Here is a 19,120-nt window from a genome sequence, read left to right on the forward strand (position 1 = left end):
CAGCACAGTTTTAGGGAACAGCGTCTTGCGAGACACAATTGGCCCTCTTTGTGCATGATATATAACAGGGTCTAGATACCGGCTCCCAGACTGATGCCATATTTCTCGACTTTTAAAAGGCGTTCGACTCAGTTCCGCACTGTCACTTGTTCCAAAAAGTGCGCGCTTACGGTCTATCCGATGACATATGCAGTTGGATAGAAAGTTTCTAACAGACAGAGAGCAGTATGTCGTCCTGAATGGAGCGACTTCAACAGAAACAAGCGTAGCTTCAGGTGTGCCCCAGGGCAGCATTATAGGTCCGCTGCTTTTTACGATTTACATAAGTGATCTAGTTGATGGTATTGACAGTGGCATTAGACTGTTTGCTGAAGATACTGTAGTCTACAGGAAAGTAGTATCACACAAAAGTTCTGAACAAATCAATGAGGATTTGCAGAAAATAAATGCGTGGTGTAATGACTGTCAGTTATCTCTCAATATTAGTAAGTGGAACCTACTGCATATAACAAGGCGAAAATCCCCATTAATGTGCAAGTACAAAATAAATGCCCAATCTTTGGCAGCAATAACATCCGTCAAGTATGTGGGTGTAACTATTCAAAATGATCTCAAATGGAATGATCAGATTACACAAGTAACAGGCAAGGCGAACTCTAGATTGCGGTTTATTGGTAGAATCCTGAAGTGATGCAGTCCTTCACAAAGGAAATTGCTTACAATACATTTGAGTCTTAGAGTATTATTCGTCTGGATGGGACCCTTACCAGTTGGGTCTGATTCAAGAGATTGAGAATGTCCAAAGAAGAGCGGCAAGATTTGTGACTGGTACATTTAGCCATCGCGGGAGCTTTACAAATCTCATAGAAAGTTTGAAGTGGGACACACTTGCAGATAGCTGACACCCTAAATGGAAGGGGCTGCTCTCTAAATTCTGAAATCTGATCTTCACCGAGGATGTAGAGCATATATTATTGGCACCAACTTTCAAATCATGCAATGATCACCATTCAAAGATAAGGGAAATTACAGCTTGTACTGAGGTGTTCAGACAGTCATTTTTCCCTTGTGTGATCCGTGAATGGAATGGAGGGGGGGGGGAATGACTTTGGCACGAATTGTGCCCTCTGCCATGCACCGCTTGGTGGCTAGCGGAGTATATATGTGGATGTAGATGTAGAAATAGAAAGTACATTGTCCTGAATATGGAAACGAAACAAATCAAATGAATCTAACTCAAAAACATTTTCAAAGTCTCACAAATGCAAAATGTCGCTGTTCTTTTGTGAGAGTGGAATGTGGCAGGCAAACTGCATGTACCAAGCAAGCAATGTTATGACTGTTACACACAGTAAGATGCGTGCAAGATTTTGTCAACTGTGGTGAGCCCAACTGTTCTTAAGAGGCATGATTAAGCAATGCTGGTGTCTAACTGAAATTACAAATGTGTGTGTGTGAATTGCTAAGGGACCAAACTGCTGAGGTCCTCGGTCCCTAGACTTACACACTAATTAATCTAACTTCAACTAACTTATGCTATGAACAACACACACACACACACACACACACACACACACACACACACACATTCCCGAGGGAGAACTTGAACCTCTGGTGCGAGGGCGAGGGGCCGCGCAATCCGTGACATGTCGTCTCAAACCATGCGGCCTGAAACTGCACACAACATCGGGCAGTGTCTAAGTTCAGAAACAGTTTTTTTGACTGCCATCACACAGCACTTGGGTAGGGTGAATGTACATCCTGAATTTGGCCATTACTAGTACCGGTAGCTGGTTTAGAATGAAAATGCACTCACTGAGTGAGAAGTGCTCTGCACTTACAGGTAGAGTTCTTTTCCTGTTGCAAGCACACAGACTGTACAAAGCAAGTCGCGTTCCGCAAAGGGCAGTCTTTTTTTTTTTATGCACAGAAAAGCAGTGGGAACATGATTCAACTGCAGACACATGTGTTGACATTTGTTTACTCTGTTCACAGCGCAGTGGTCTTTTTGTGTGTGGTGGTTGGTCGCAAGGCTGCACCTGCTTGTCTCTTGGCGTTTCACTGAAGACAGGAGCTACCTCAATGTTTTCCACGGCACTATCACATGAGTCCCTGATGTTAAATAATTTGTAACACCTGTTTCAAAGTAGGATTAGAATTTTGAGAATTTGTTCATGGTTCCTACTGTATGGCACATTGTACATAATTGCATCATGAATCATTGCGTCAGTATAGTACTATCTACATCTACATTGAAAACGACACTGTCTAGCCAAACCCTGAAGTTCAGCGACCCACTGATGGTATGGCTGTTCTAGCTTTTTCCACAACTGAAAGAACTTGTAACGAGCTGCAGCAACCTGTACCTGATTCTTGTATTGTCTAGTGAGGGTCAAAACTGAAACTCCAGAAACTAGCAACTCTGACCTACTAGTTCTGAATAACTTTCAAGCAAGGCGGTATACTTGTGTGTTGGCCATTGCCGAGAAGTAAGGAAGTCTGACAGTATCTTGCATTTGATGTGTAGCACAATGAGCATTGAACTGAATGTACAACTCATTCCATTCCTCTTGTTGTTCAATGAAAGCACATAACAGTGGAATGCACGGAGGCAGTGCCATGGATGTGACTGGCTGTTGTGGCAGAGTTGATGCAGCAGCAGCAGCAGCTTGTGCATTAATGAGCTTCTGGACTGTAATTATCAACTGTGACATTTTCTGGTTTGGAAACTGAAAAATCTACATTAGATCAAAGCCAGCAGCAGCTGGAGGTATAGACACAGGTGTTACAGGAGGTGAGTTAGAGGCCATTTTAATGAGAGGAGCGGCGTGACAAAGTAATTAGAAGCAAGGCAAGTACATGAATAGCAGTAGTATTGCAGCTAGTCTGCAAGAAAAAACTCAATTAATAGCAAAGCTCCACTGACAGAAAAGAAAGAAATATAAGTGACACTCTGTGACAGAGTGGCGAAGAGTGAAAACAGTGTTGATTCTGTAATCCGTGGTGCCAGGTGTAGTGTCAGCTTCTGTGGGAGGCCGCACCGACACAAACAAGGAAGGAGAGAAGTTGCATTGGCCGTTTGCAGGAATCCAGAATGATCTGGACATAACACTTTCAAATTAATAGATCACATTATTTCCAAAAATGTGAGAAACATATCTTTACTTCTCATTATAAAGTGCCTTGACTTGCTTGATGCCTTTCCTGTGCCTACTATATGCAATTACTTTCATGCACTATTACTACTCACAGTGTGCATGCTAAGTATCGTCTTTGTATTACTCAGCATTGTGGTCTGTGACCAAACTGGACTTGACCAGCGATGGGCAGCTGGTTAAGTCAGTGTTGACAGGGGGTGCTGAACTCTGTCTTCCTGGAGATGTGTTGCTGCCTGCTATTTCTGTTGGTGCACAGATCGGTGTACAGTCGATGCTGTAGGAGTGCAAAATATTAAACTGCTATTAGAATAAAGGACAATCATTGCAATTGATCCTGTTGGTCACTAGATAATTCTTAGTGTTTAGGTTGATAATTTCATAGTCAGTTCCAGTAAGTTCACAGATAAATTGATGTACTTGAGTAAACCTGTGTAATGATCATGATATGAAGTCTTTACATGCAGCATACTGATGCATTTAAGCTTGGGTTTAAAACAGTGTCATCCTTGAAATTAGGTGGTATGTTGAGAAAACCTACAAAAGGTCTGAACTTATATCTTTTTTATGAAAGACCTCTATATGCAGGAAGAAACGGGTGAATTGAAGTGGTAAGCTAATAAGAATGCAGAGATTGAGGTGGCAGTTTTTGCACAAATTTGCATACCTGATTTCTGACATTGGTCATAAAGTCTGATATCTCAAAGTTTGCTTATGATGAAACTGAAAAAAGAGGACTCATCCCAGTGTGTATGATAGTTTTAGGTAATTATGGTTAGTAAATGATGAAAACTTACTGTTCAGCACAAGTTTATTATTATTTGCAGTGTCAAAGACAATCGGTCTAACATGGTAAAGAACTATATTTGGTGCCATCTTCCAATGAGATGTTGAAAAATATGCGGGCCTTTCTGAATGCATAAGTTAATTTTTTTCTGTGTTGGCAGAGGAAGAGTAATTGTGCATCATCTTTTGAAGATTTAGAAATAGAATAGTTACAAGGAAAGAGAAGAGGGAACTTAATTATAGATGAAATGTTATGTGAAATAAGGCCTTTGAAACCACCTTGAAGTTCAAGGCTGGTGATTTGGCCCATTGAATGGCAGGTTGGTTCAGATAAAAAAGCATCATAACCTCTCTTGTAAAAATTGTTCTCTTGTAAAAATATTTCAAAAATATTGTGTTAAGGAGAACAAAGTCCTGGAGGCAGAAAGAGCAACAAAAGAATGACAGCAGCACTGGGTGTTAATACTACTGGGATGAGACATTGCTGTGATGAATAATTTTAAAGTTTAAAGTTATCTGATGTTTCAAGAATATGGAAGGCATTTCCTTGCAGCTACAATTTAAATTGGAAGGTCTCAAAACAGTTGTACAATATTTTGTAAGGATATAGATGAAGGAAGATGGTTCTTACTATTGACACCTAGCATTCACATTAAAAGTTAACCTAATTATTCAAATTATAATGTTGTGCAGATTGCACAAATACCTGCAACTATGAATGTGACCATAATTAATTATGAAAGCAATAGAGATTTACTCTCTTGCCTGTTGCAGCTCACGATATGAATAAAATTGTACAACCTAAAAGTTATGCACTTGTTGGACAGTATCTAATGTTGCTTACATTTTAGCAATATGCATTTTACTTCCAAGAAATTGCCACATCATAAAGGTATATAGATAAATCACTGTCTAACAGTATTCTGTTTCTTTTATTTTCAGCTCGTAAGAACTTTCACAGCTTTCCATCAGTGGAATCTGAAGAGTCTGCACTTATTTATAAATATACTCCTACATATACAGGTGATCATCTTATCTATGAACAGTGTTATTTTTTTGATTACTAACAGTTATAGGTGTACTCGCCTGACATTTCTGAAAGAATAATATGTCAATAAATGGGATGAGATGGAGCAAGTCACTATTTTGTCTAATACTCCTTTATTGCTAATTGCTGGTAAGATTATCTTCTTAAGGGTTGATTGTACCTTCGTAGGGTGAAAAATATAAAAAAAAATTTTTGCTTGTAAATATTCCTTGGAGTGTATTTTACTAGAGAAATATGTTTTCTGAGGGCATTTTATCCATTAAAGGCTTTAAATATTCATTTAATTGAAGGGTGGCACATGTTGCCACACCCCCCTTTTGCCTTCTGTCAACTTCTTGAGTGTCAAAAACCTAATTTGCTGATTTGTGAAAATATTTCATGCTCACAGTTGGCTACCCTGTTCATGCACTACATTCACTTCTTCCTTGTCCTTCCAGAACCCAAATGTATGATTTAACAGCCGGCCGCGGTGGCCTCGCGGTTCTAGGCACTCAGTCCAGAGCCGCACGACTGCTACGGTCGCAGGTTCGAATCCTGCCTTGGGCATGGATGTGTGTGATGTCCTTAGGTTAGTTAGGTTTAAGTAATTCTAAGTTCTAGGGGACTGATGACCACAGATGTTAGTCCCATAGTGCTCAGAGCCATTTTTTTGTATGATTTAACAGTGTCATATGATCTAGAATTCCTGAAACAGTATGTGTAGGTAAAGATACATTGAATTTGTGTGTTCCTGATGCAGTTCTTTCATTTAATGATGACAATGTGGTGAGAGTTAGGCTGCTTCAAAAGTTAGTCATACAACCTGGGGAAAGTGTGGTGATGATATTTTCCGAATTGGATGCTGTCCATCTGAAGAAAGTAGATTATGAAGTGACTATGATACCTAGGAAGGCAAGAATGCACTCAAGGAATGCTAAGAGAACCAGGGAGGATGAAGAAAATGCAGATGACCCAGGATATGGTGCAGGGTTGTCTAAGATCAGTAACAAACTATGTTCATCTTTAAAGCTGGATTGCTGAGATTTTAAAGAATAGGTGCATTTTTCTCAGGAATATACCATCATAGAACAGTGAAACTTACACAACTTGCAGTAACTGGGCTGAATGTCAATGATGCATTTTTAAAAAAAGTTCAGTGTAATATTGTAGAAATTATGAATTAATAAAGCTTAAATATGTGGAAAAAATTTTACAAGTTGCAAAAAATTCTCTAAAAAATTAATTTTGCAAGCGACTTATCTAAAAAAATAGGTCAATGGAGAGAGACTCTTCCTCCACCAGCCATTTAAATTTTATAATATTATCATGAACCGTTCATGAGATAAATGTACCATAAATTGACAAATTTAACATTTAAGGTATATAAGGCACAATCTCCCCTTAAAAACAGTAGTAGTAGTAGTAGTAGTAGTAGTAGTAGTAGTTCTGTGAACAATGGACCTTGCTACAGTGTGTGCCTCGACATAACATATAGCCTTACTGTAAGTGCAACCACATTGGAGAGGTTTGTGTTGAGAAACCAGATGGATCCTGAAAAGTGGCAGCAACCTTTTATTAGTTTCAGGGACAACAGCCTGCATTATTGACTTAGTGGGCCTTGTAACATTAGCCAATATGGCCTTGCCACGTTGTTACTGTGTCAGATGAAAGCAAAGGCTAAACTGCAACAATTTCCTGAAGATATATAGATGTACTACATGATGATAGCATCCTCGTGGTAGAGATATCCTGGCAGTCAAATAGTCACTCACTTGGATCTCGTGGTGGGAACTATTTAGGAGGATGTTATCACCAGCACAAGTCTACGGAATGCAGAGTAGAATGTTGGCCTTATTAATTGGGTAACTTAAAAAAGAGAAATGAATAGCTTGAAAATGGATGTAGTGAAGCGTTGGTGGCAGGAAGAACAGAATTCCTGGTCAGATGGATACATGGTTATCAATACAGAATCAAATAAGGGTATGCAAGAGCAGGTCTAATAATGAATAAGAGAATAAGAGTTCTGTTCAACTGATGTGAACAGCATAGTGAACGGATCATCACAGCCAAGATAGACACAGTATCAAGACCCACCATAATAGCACATGTATGTGTCTACTAGCCCCACAGATGATGTAGAATTTGAAAGAATGTAGGATGAAATGCAAGAAATTATTTAGCTCATCAAACTCTGTGTTACTTTTGTTTAGCAGAGGCACAACTTTTACCTGTTTTGAATATTTGGGGATAATTCCCTGATGTGGATGTTTGTTAATGTAGCTTGTATCCTCTGTGTACCTAGTTCAGCACTTATACTGGTACTCCATTTTATACTACTGTCTGCACCCCCATGAAGCATGGACCTTGCCATTGGTGGGCAAACTTATGTGCCTCAGCAATACAGATAGCCATACCATAGGTGCAACCACAACGGAGGGGTATCTGTTGAGAGGCCAGACAAACAAGTGGTTCCTGAAGAGGAGCAGCAGCCTTTTCAGTAGTTGCAGGGGCAACAGCCTGGATGATTGACCGATCAGGCCTTATAACATTAACCAAAATGGCCTTTCTGTGCTGGTACTGTGAACGTCTGAAAGCAAGGGGAAACTACAGTCTAATTTTTCCCCGAGGGTGTGCAGCTGTACTGTATGGTTAAATGATGATGGCATCCTCTTGGGTAAAATATTCTGGAGCTAAAATAGTTCCCCATTTGGATCTCGAGGTGGGGACTACTCAGGAGGACTTTATTATCAGGAGAAAGAAAACTGGTGTTCTATGAATTGGAGCGTGGAATGTCAGATCCCTTAATTGGGCAGGTAGGTTAGAAAGTTTAAAAAGGGAAGTAGATAGGTTAAAGTTAAATATAGTGTGCCCCCCCATGAACCATGGACCTTGCCGTTGGTGGGGAGGCTTGCGTGCCTCAGCGATACAGATAGCCGTACCGTAGGTGCAACCACAATGGAGGGGTATCTGTTGAGAGGCCAGACAAACGTGTGGTTCCTGAAGAGGGGCAGCAGCCTTTTCAGTAGTTGCAAGGGCAACAGTCTGGATGATTGACTGATCTGGCCTTGTAACAATAACCAAAACGGCCTTGCTGTGCTGGTACTGCGAACGGCTGAAAGCAAGGGGAAACTACAGCCGTAATTTTTCCCGAGGGCATGCAGCTTTACTGTATGATTACATGATGATGGCGTCCTCTTGGGTAAAATATTCCGGAGGTAAAATAGTCCCCCATTCGGATCTCCGGGCGGGGACTACTCAAGAGGACGTCGTTATCAGGAGAAAGAAAACTGGTGTTCTACGGATCGGAGCGTGGAATGTCAGATCCCTTAATCGGGCAGGTAGGCTAGAAAATTTAAAAAGGGAAATGGATAGGTTGAAGTTAGATATAGTGGGAATTAGTGAAGTTCGGTGGCAGGAGGAACAAGACTTCTGGTCAGGTGACTACAGGGTTATAAACACAAAATCAAATAGGGGTAATGCAGGAGTAGGTTTAATAATGAATAGGAAAATAGGAATGCGGGTAAGCTACTACAAACAGCATAGTGAACGCATTATTGTGGCCAAGATAGATACGAAGCCCACACCTACTACAGTAGTACAAGTTTATATGCCAACTAGCTCTGCAGATGACGAAGAAATTGAAGAAATGTATGATGAAATAAAAGAAATTATTCAGATTGTGAAGGGAGACGAAAATTTAATAGTCATGGGTGACTGGAATTCGAGTGTAGGAAAAGGGAGAGAAGGAAACATAGTAGGTGAATATGGATTGGGGGACAGAAATGAAAGAGGAAGCCGCCTGGTAGAATTTTGCACAGAGCACAACATAATCATAACTAACACTTGGTTTAAGAATCATGAAAGAAGGTTGTATACATGGAAGAACCCTGGAGATATTAGAAGGTATCAGATAGATTATATAATGGTAAGACAGAGATTTAGGAACCAGGTTTTAAATTGTAAGACATTTCCAGGGGCAGATGTGGACTCTGACCACAATCTATTGGTTATGACCTGTAGATTAAAACTGAAGAAACTGCAAAAAGGTGGGAATTTAAGGAGATGGGACCTGGATAAACTAAAAGAACCAGAGGTTGTACAGAGATTCAGGGAGAGCATAAGGGAGCAATTGACAGGAATGGGGGAAATAAATACAGTAGAAGAAGAATGGGTAGCTTTGAGGGATGAAGTAGTGAAGGCAGCAGACGATCAAGTAGGTAAAAAGACGAGGGCTAGTAGAAATCCTTGGGTAACAGAAGAAATATTGAATTTAATTGATGAAAGGAGAAAATATAAAAATGCAGTAAGTGAAACAGGCAAAAAGGAATACAAACGTCTCAAAAATGAGATCGACAGGAAGTGCAAAATGGCTAAGCAGGGATGGCTAGAGGACAAATGTAAGGATGTAGAGGCCTATCTCACTAGGGGTAAGATAGATACCGCCTACAGGAAAATTAAAGAGACCTTTGGAGATAAGAGAACGACTTGTATGAATATCAAGAGCTCAGATGGAAACCCAGTTCTAAGCAAAGAAGGGAAAGCAGAAAGGTGGAAGGAGTATATAGAGGGTCTATACAAGGGCGATGTACATGAGGACAATATTATGGAAATGGAAGAGGATGTAGGTGAAGAAGAAATGGGAGATACGATACTGCGTGAAGAATTTGACAGAGCACTGAAAGACCTGAGTCGAAACAAGGCCCCCGGAGTAGACAATATTCCATTGGAACTACTGACGGCCGTGGGAGAGCCAGTCCTGACAAAACTCTACCATCTGGTGAGCAAGATGTATGAAACAGGCGAAATACCCTCAGACTTCAAGAAGAATATAATAATTCCAATCCCAAAGAAAGCAGGTGTTGACAGATGTGAAAATTACCGAACTATCAGCTTAATAAGTCACAGCTGCAAAATACTAACACGAATTCTTTACAGACGAATGGAAAAACTAGTAGAAGCCAACCTCGGGGAAGATCAGTTTGGATTCCGTAGAAACACTGGAACACGTGAGGCAATACTGACCTTACGACTTATCTTACAAGAAAGATTAAGGAAAGGCAAACCTACGTTTCTAGCATTTGTAGACTTAGAGAAAGCTTTTGACAATGTTGACTGGAATACTCTCTTTCAAATTCTAAAGGTGGCAGGGGTAAAATACAGGGAGCGAAAGGCTATTTACAATTTGTACAGAAACCAGATGGCAGTTATAAGAGTCGAGGGACATGAAAGGGAAGCAGTGGTTGGGAAGGGAGTAAGACAGGGTTGTAGCCTCTCCCCGATGTTGTTCAATCTGTATATTGAGCAAGCAGTAAAGGAAACAAAAGAAAAATTCGGAGTAGGTATTAAAATTAATGGAGAAGAAATAAAAACTTTGAGGTTCGCCGATGACATTGTAATTCTGTCAGAGACAGCAAAGGACTTGGAAGAGCAGTTGAATGGAATGGACAGTGTCTTGAAAGGAGGATATAAGATGAACATCAACAAAAGCAAAACAAGGATAATGGAGTGTAGTCTAGTTAAGTCGGGTGATGCTGACGGAATTAGATTAGGAAATGAGGCACTTAAAGTAGTAAAGGAGTTTTGCTATTTGGGGAGCAAAATAACTGATGATGGTCGAAGTAGAGAGGATATAAAATGTAGGCTGGCAATGGCGAGGAAAGCGTTTCTGAAGAAGAGAAATTTGTTAACATCCAGTATTGATTTAAGTGTCAGGAAGTCATTTCTGAAAGTATTCGTATGGAGTGTGGCCATGTATGGAAGTGAAACATGGACGATAAATAGTTTGGACAAGAAGAGAATAGAAGCTTTCGAAATGTGGTGCTACAGAAGAATGCTGAAGATTAGATGGGTAGATCACATAACTAATGAGGAAGTATTGAATAGGATTGGGGAGAAGAGAAGTTTGTGGCACAACTTGACCAGAAGAAGGGATCGGTTGGTAGGACATGTTCTGAGGCATCAAGGGATCACCAATTTAGTATTGGAGGGCAGCGTGGAGGGTAAAAATCGTAGGGGGAGACCAAGAGATGAATACACTAAGCAGATTCAGAAGGATGTAGGTTGCAGTAGGTACTGGGAGATGAAAAAGCTTGCACAGGATAGAGTAGCATGGAGAGCTGCATCAAACCAGTCTCAGGACTGAAGACCACAACAACAACAACAACATAGTGTGAATTAGTGAAGTTCGGTGGTGGGAGGAACAAGACTTCTGGTCAGGTGAGTACAGGATTGTAAATCAGAATCAAATATTGCAGGAGTAGGTTTAACAGGGATTAAAAAAATGGGACGGCGGGTCAGCTACTACGAACAGCATAGTGAATGCATTATTGTAGCCAAGATAGGCATGGATCCCACACCTACCGCAGTAGTACTAGTTTACATGCCAACTAGCTCCGCAGATGATGAAGAGATTGAAGAAATATGTGATGAGATAAAAGAAACTATTCAGATAGTGAAGGGAGACAAAAATTTAATATTCATGGGAGGCTGGAATTCGATAGTAGGAAAAGGAAGAGAAGGAAAAGTAATAGGTGAATATGGAATGGGGGTAAGGAATGAAACGGGAAGTTGTTGGTAGAATTTTGCACAGAGCATAACTTAATTATAGCTAACACTTGGTTTAGGAATCATGAAAGAAGGTTGATACATGGAAGAGGCCTCGAGATATTGGAAGGTTTCAGATAGATTATATAATTGTAAGACAGAGATTTAGGAACCAGGTTTTAAATTGTAAGACATTTCCAGGGGCAGATGTGGACTCATGACCACAATCTGTAGGTTATGGACTGTAGATTAAAATTGAAGAAACTGCAAAAGTGTAAGGAGATGGGACCTGGATAAACTGAAAGAACCAGAGGTTATAGAGAGTTTCAAAGAGAGCATTAGGGAACGATTGACAGGAACAGGGAAAAGAAATACTGTAGAAGAAGAATGGGTAGCTTTGAGAGATGAAATAGTGAAGGCAGCAGAGGATCAAGGACAAGAGCTAGTAGAAATACTTGGGTAACAGAAGAGATATTGAATTTAATTGATGAAAGGAGAAAATATAAAAATGCAGTAAATGAAGTAGGCAAAAGGAATACAGATGTCTCAGAAATGAGATCGACAGGAAGTGCAAAATGGCTAAGCAGGGGTGGCTAGAGTACAAATGTAAGGATGTAGAGGCATGTATCACTCAGGTAAGATAGATGTAAGATAGAGACCTTTGGAGAAAAGAGAACCACTTGTGTGAATATCAAGAGCTCATATGGAAAACCAGTTCGAAGCAAAGAAGGGAAAGCAGAAAGGAGGAAGGGTGATGTACTTGAGGGCAACATCATGGAAATGGAAGAGGATGTAGGTGAAGATGAAATGGGAGATATGATACTGTGAGAAGAATTTGACAGAGCATTGAAAGACCTAAGTCAAAACAAGGCCCCGGGAGTAGTCGACATTCTATTAGAACTACTGATAGTCTTGGGAGAGCCAGCCGTGACACAACTCTACCATCTGGTGAGCAAGATGTGTGAGATAGGCGAAATACCTTCAGACTTCAAGAAGAATGTAATAATTTCAATCCCAAAGAAAGCAGGCATTGACAGGTGTGAAAATTACTGAACTATCAGATTAATAAGTCATGACTGCAAAATACTAACACGAATTCTTTACAGCCAAATGGAAAAACTGGTAGAAGTCAGCCTTGAGGAAGATCAGTTCAGATTCCGTAGAAATGTTGGAACACATGAAGCAATGCTGGCCCTCCGACTTATCTTAGGAGATAGATTAAGGAAAGTCAAATGTACGTTTCTAGCTTTTGTAAACTTAGAGAAAGCTTTTGACATTGTTGACTGGAATACTCTCGTTTAAATTCTGAAGATGGCAGGGGTCAAGTACAGGGAGCAAAAGGCTATTTACAATTTGTACAGAAACCAGATGGGAGTTATAAGAGTTGAGGGGCATGAAAGGGAAGCAGTAGTTGGGAAGGGAGTGAGACAGGGTTGTAGCCTCTCCCCGAAGTTATTCAATCTGTATATTGAGCAAGCAGTAAAGGAAACAAAAGAAAAATTTGAAGTAGGTATTAAAATCCATGGAGAAGAAATAAAAACTTTGAGGTTTTTTTCCGATAACATTGGAATTCTGTCAGAGACAGCAAAGGACCTGGAAGAGCAGTTAAACAGTGTCTCTGATGATGGTCGAAGTGGAGACGATATAAAATGTAGACTGGTGATGGCAACGAAAGCGTTTCTGAAGAAGAGAAATTTGTTTACATCGAGTATAGATTTAAGTGTCAGTAAGTCTTTTCTAAAAGTATTTATATGGAGTGTAGCCATATATGAATGTGAAACATGGACGATGAATAGTTTAGACAAGAAGAGAATAGAAGCTTTCGAAATGTGGTGCTACAGAAGAACACTGAAGATTAGATGGGTAGATCACGTAACCAATGAACCAATGAGGAGGTACTGAATAGATTTGGGGAGGAGGAATTTGTGGCACAACTTGGCTAGAAGAAGGAATCGGTTGGTGGACATGTTCTGAGGCATCAAGGAATCACCAATTTAGTATTGGAGGGCAGCATGGAGGGTGAAAATTATAGAGGGAGACCAAGAGATGAATACACTAAGCAGATTCAGAAGGATGTAGGGTGCAGTAGTTATTTGGAGATGAAGAAGCTTGCACAGGATAGAGTAGCAGGGACAGCTACATCAATCCAGTCTCTGTACTGAAGACAGCAACAACAGTTTCAGTTTCTGTTACAGTTTTACTGGCTTCATCCTTTGTGGTTGGTAGTAACATCATTGTACTTAGCACATAATTATTTGCTGATATTAATCCCCCCTCTCTTTTTTCAATTAAATGTTATTTCTTTGTAGTACTTGAGAAATACTCATTCACGAAGTTTGCTAGCAGGTATGAATAATTTATTACTTACTTATTTCCATCCCTTATCTGCAAGTTGTTATGCTTTTGTTTCTCTCTCTCTCTCCATTATCTGTTTATTTTTGATGTGGAAACTATTGTAAATGTATTTTCAAAATTCAGTTTAAATAGTGTTGAATTTTGTGTTTACATTCATTTCCCTACACACTATGCCATACAGAATTTCACATCTACATTGGTTTCTTTATACACATTTTCCCAACTTTGATTTTGCTAAGTCTCATCAAAATTTTTGCATTTTGATTTTTGATAAAAGTCTTTTGCAGGCTTGGTGTTTAGACCTTTTTCGATATCTGATTTTACTGTTATTGTTTGACATGACACAGTCTTTTACAAACACATCACTGTACTTACAGATTGTATTTGTGATCACATAATTGAATACTGATGCTGTCATTGAGTTTCATGTGTGATTTTGTGCTTTATGTTTATGTCTCCATATAAAATTATGTTGACTTTGTGGCTGAAACTGTGTTTAGAACTTCTGCTGTTTTATTAAAAATGGTGTTATTGACATACCCACAAAGTGATTAATTTTTTATCCATGTCAAGCCTAGTTATTCAGCAGTTGATACTTGAAAGTGTTTGTCTTTGTTAATCACACTATGGTCATGTCTTGGTGTAAATGGTGTTCCTTTTCTAACATAAATGCATGATCCACCATCCTTTGAAGAAGTCCTGCAGCAAGAGTCTGCCCTTTCATATTAATGGTAGTACTGTTGTTGGAATTTTGTTTCTCTATAACAGTGTTCTGTGACACGTACTACTGTGCTATTCAAAGACTGGATCTGAACTTCAAACACTTTTATTGATTGTATATTCTGATGAAAGATTATTAAGTCCGTGAAATGTCCAGTCTACATTTACATCTACATCATTCACTAACCTGTTCTATTCGCAAATAGAGTGAAGGAAGGATTGCTGTCTATATGCCTCCATATAAACCGTAATGTCTCTTATGTTTTCTTCCTGGTACATTGCATTGCATTGTTGGCAGTAGAAGCTGTTCTATATCAGTTGCAAATGCCAGTCCTTGAAACTTTCTCAATAGTATTTTATGGAAAGATCATCATCTCTTCCAGAGATTCCCATTTAAGATCATGCATCATTTCAGTAAAACTCTCATGATGACTGAACCTGCCAGTAAAAAATCTAACAGCACACTTTTGAATTGCTTTGATGTCTTCCTTTAATATGACTTGGTGGGGATCCCAAATACTTGAGCAGTATTCAAGAATGGGTTGCACAAGTGGTCTGTATGTGGACACCTCTATAGATGAGCTACACTTTGTTAGAATTCTCCCAATAAACCAGATTCGACCATTCATCTTCCATACTACTGATATTATGTGCTTGTTCCATTCACGTAGCTTTGCAATGCGTAGATATTCCATCAACGTGACCTTGCAAAGGAGCACATCAATAATACTGTGTTCAAACGTTACAGGATGCTGTTTCCTCTTCATCTGCATTAGATTACATTATTCAACATATAGAGAAAGCTGCCATTCATCGCACCAAACATAAATTCTGTGTTTGTGTCCTGCTAAAGTCAGTCAATGACAAAACTATCCTGTCAGTGACAGCATCATCAGCAAACAGTCACAGGTTGGTGCTCAGCATATCCATCACATCATTTATGTGTACAGACAACAAGACTGGTCATATCCTACTTCTCTGTGGCACTCATCATGATCCCCTTGTCTCTGATGAACTACCACCATCCAAGACAATGTACTGTGTTCTATAACTTACGAAGTCTTTGAGCCACTCACATGTACGAGAACCTATTCTATTTGCTCACCCCTGTGCTAACAGTCTTCAGTGGGGAATTACGTCAAAACACTATCTATAAATCTAGAAATATGGAATTTGCATGTTGCCCTTCGTCCATGGTTTGTAGGTGAGAAAAGGGCAAACTGAGTTTCACACAAGCAATGCTTTCATAATCTGTGCCAATTTGTGGAAAGAAGCTTTTCTATGTTTAGGAAATTTATTATATATGTACTTAGAATATGCCCAAGAATTCTACAGTAAACAGACGTTAAGAATACTGATCTGTAATTTTGCAGGCACATCCTTTAACCATCTTACATATGGCATCACTAGCACTTTTTTCGAGTCACTTGGAACTCTGCACTGGTTGAGAGATTTGTCATAAATGCAAACTAAGTAAGGGGTCAGTGCTGAATTGGTATTCCCTCAAGACCTGATGACTTATTTGTTTTTAACTCTTTCAGTCGATTTTCAGTGCCAGATATTTTTATTTCTGTGTCCTCCATACGGCAGTTTTAGCAACAGTCAAACAATGATACGCCTGTAGGATCCTCCTGCATGTATGATTTTTTAGACACACAATTTAAAGTTTCATATTTCTTTTTGCTGTCTTCTATTGCCACACCAAATTGGTTGGTGAGTGAATTAATAGAAGCCTTTGACTTGCTTAGTGATTCTATGTAGAATCATAATTTTCTCACGTTAATGGCAAGATCTTTAGCTAAAATATGATTGTGGACGTTATTATATACTTCATGCATCAATATTTTTATAGCCCTCATAAATTTCTACTAACTTTTGCTTGTCAAAATTTCTGCATTCTATTTGAACTGATGATACAATAATCTTATTCTCCTCACCATTTACCAAATTTAATAATTAAACCATGTTTGGTATTTTCCATCCTTAATTCAATTACAAGGCACATACTTCCCCAAAGCACACTTTACAGTCAGTTCATACTTTCCCCATATTTCCTGTATACCCTACATATTTGAACTATGATTGATTGATTGATTTTAACAGGAGAGCTAAAATAGCTTAGGTCTGACCCGCCACTGCCCACACCAAAACTAGGTTTATTATGTGGTATTGCTCCCTGTATATCTAGTAAAGCCAACCAGTGCCCTTAAATAGTGCAAGGAGTCCCTCTACCAGTTTTTGTTAGACACAATTTCTTTAGGTCTAGTTGTCCCGAAGATTCTGTATCTTTTACTTTCCAATGCCATGCATTCGAAGATTAGGTGTGATGCAGTTTCTTCACTCTCATCACAGATCCTACATTTAGGGTCCTCTTCCATTATACTCATTGTGTGTAGGTGTTTTTTGAAGTTTACATGGTCAGTCATCAGTCCAGTCATGAGTTTGTTTCTTTCCTGTTCAATCCCAGGATTACAGGGCTTCTTTTAAAACATGGCTTGGGCATCATTACCTTACCATGTTTTTGTTTATGGACCTTGGTCCAATATCCTACGTGCTGTTTCCTAAGCCAGTTCCATAGTTCTAATTTGATCACAGCCTTGGTGATTGTCAAGACAGGTTCCGGTCCAATAAATGGAGTTGTTGCCCCCATCCTATCCAATCTATCAGCTTGTTCATTGCAACAGATCCCTGAGTGGCCAGGAACCCACAATAGGTAAACCCTATTGCTTCCCCTTAGCTCCACCAGAGCCCTGTAGCAATTTGCAACAATCTTAGATATTGTTGCAGGAGCTGCCAATGATCCCAGGGCTGCCTGACTGTCTGAATAGATGTAGATGCTACAGTCATTGTAGCACCTACTCGTATTCTCCTCCACACATGCCCTGATTGCAGTGATTTTGGCTTGAAATACAGAGGCCAGTTTCCCTAGAGAGATGCTGCTCTCCAGTCTTGGCTGAACCCTGTACACCCTGCCCCAATGCCTTGATATGTTTTCGACCCATCGGTGAACCAAATGATGTCCCCCGTATGGTGTCGAACTGTTTTCTCCCACTGCTCCCTGCTTCCAATTATTATGTTGTAAGGCTTGTCGAAGCAGTTGGGAGTTATTATATAGTCAGCGGGCTTTTCCCCAGCCATACCTATATTAACTTCACTTGCTATGTTAGTGTGTGGATATCCGAATGAAACCCAGTTTTGGCCAGTTTTAAGTCTGTATGCCCCAGCTACTGCCTCCATCTTAAGCCAAAGGTAAAGTGTAGGCATATCCAGCATGTCTTCCATTCCAGCAGTTGGTGTACTGCTAATTCTGCCCGTTATGGCTAAGCAGGCCAATCTCTGCACCTTAGCAAGCTCTTAAGCTCTTTAGCAGCAACTTACTGTTCTACCTTCTTTCACCACACTACGGCTTCTTAGGAAATCCTAGGTCTAATCACTGTGGTGTATATCCAGTGCATACGCTTGGGGCTCAGTACCCAGTTTTTGCCACAAGCCCTCCTAGTATTCACTAAAGTGCTTTTTGCCTTGGAGCAGATACTCTTAATATGAGGTGTCCAAGTTAGCTTCTCATCCAAGGGTACCCCTAGATATTTCACTGTCCCCTTCACAGGTAGAGTTTCATAGAAGAGCTTTGGATTCCAAGTTGCATGCTGACTAAGTCTCTTTGTAAATGGCACCACAACAGTCTTCTTAGGATTAACTCTCAGATCCTGTTTAATGCACCATTTTTGCACAATGTCCAACCCTCCTTGTGTCATATTTCTGACTGTGTCAGTGAATTCGCCAAGTATTTCTGTGACAAGGTCATCTGTGTATCCTTGGCAGAAGCATTGTCTGGAATTTAGTTCCTCAATGAGTTCCTTCACCACTAGATTCCACAATAGAGGAGACAAAACTCCTCCTTGTGGGCAGTCTCTAGTGGTCTTAATTACCATCTTTTCATTCATCATGGTAGCCTCTACCTTCCTTCCACTGTGGCATGCCAGAGGTTACTTTAACATCTGTGGACGTCTCCCCATTGATAACAACATGCTGTGTTCTGTTTGCTAAAAAGTCTTCAATCCAGCCACACAGCTGGTCTGATATTCCGTAGGCTCTTACTTTGTTTATCAGGCGATAGTGCGGAACTGTATCGAACGCCTTTCGGAAGTCAAGGAAAAGTCCATCTACATACAGTGGTCCCCAGGTCATGCACCTCTGCTGCCCTTCTAGGAATCAACATGGATTCCGGAAACAGTGATCGTCTGAGACCCAACTCGCTTTATTTGTTCATGAGACCCAGAAAATATTAGATACAGGCTCCCAGGTAGATGCGATTTTCCTTGACTTCCGGAAGGCGTTCGATACAGTTCCGCACTGTCGCCTGATAAACAAAGTAAGAGCCTACGGAATATCAGACCAGCTGTGTGGCTGGATTGAAGACTTTTTAGCAAACAGAACACAGCGTGTTGTTATCAATGGGGAGACGTCTACAGACGTTAAAGTAACCTCTGGCGTGCCACAGGGGAGTGTTATGGGACCATTGCTTTTCACAATA

General features: G+C 40.0%; 1 protein-coding gene across 2 annotated transcripts in view; it reads left to right on the forward strand.

Moving 5' to 3' along the window:
* Window positions 1-5,104, forward strand: part of LOC126475159 (gamma-glutamyl hydrolase-like) — a 92,521-nt gene extending 87,417 nt beyond the window's left edge. The window contains exon 7 of one of the 2 annotated variants that reach the window (XM_050102782.1): window positions 4,884-5,104. In XM_050102782.1, coding sequence (XP_049958739.1) covers window positions 4,884-5,008 — 125 coding nt within the window. In that variant the 3' untranslated portion in view covers window positions 5,009-5,104. The remainder of the gene's footprint in view (window positions 1-4,883) is intronic. The other variant, XM_050102781.1, reaches the window with a different exon arrangement.
* The last annotated feature ends 14,016 nt before the right edge of the window (window positions 5,105-19,120 follow it).

This window comes from Schistocerca serialis, chromosome 4 (assembly GCF_023864345.2).
Source record: "Schistocerca serialis cubense isolate TAMUIC-IGC-003099 chromosome 4, iqSchSeri2.2, whole genome shotgun sequence".
Classification (NCBI taxonomy): domain Eukaryota; kingdom Metazoa; phylum Arthropoda; class Insecta; order Orthoptera; family Acrididae; genus Schistocerca; species Schistocerca serialis.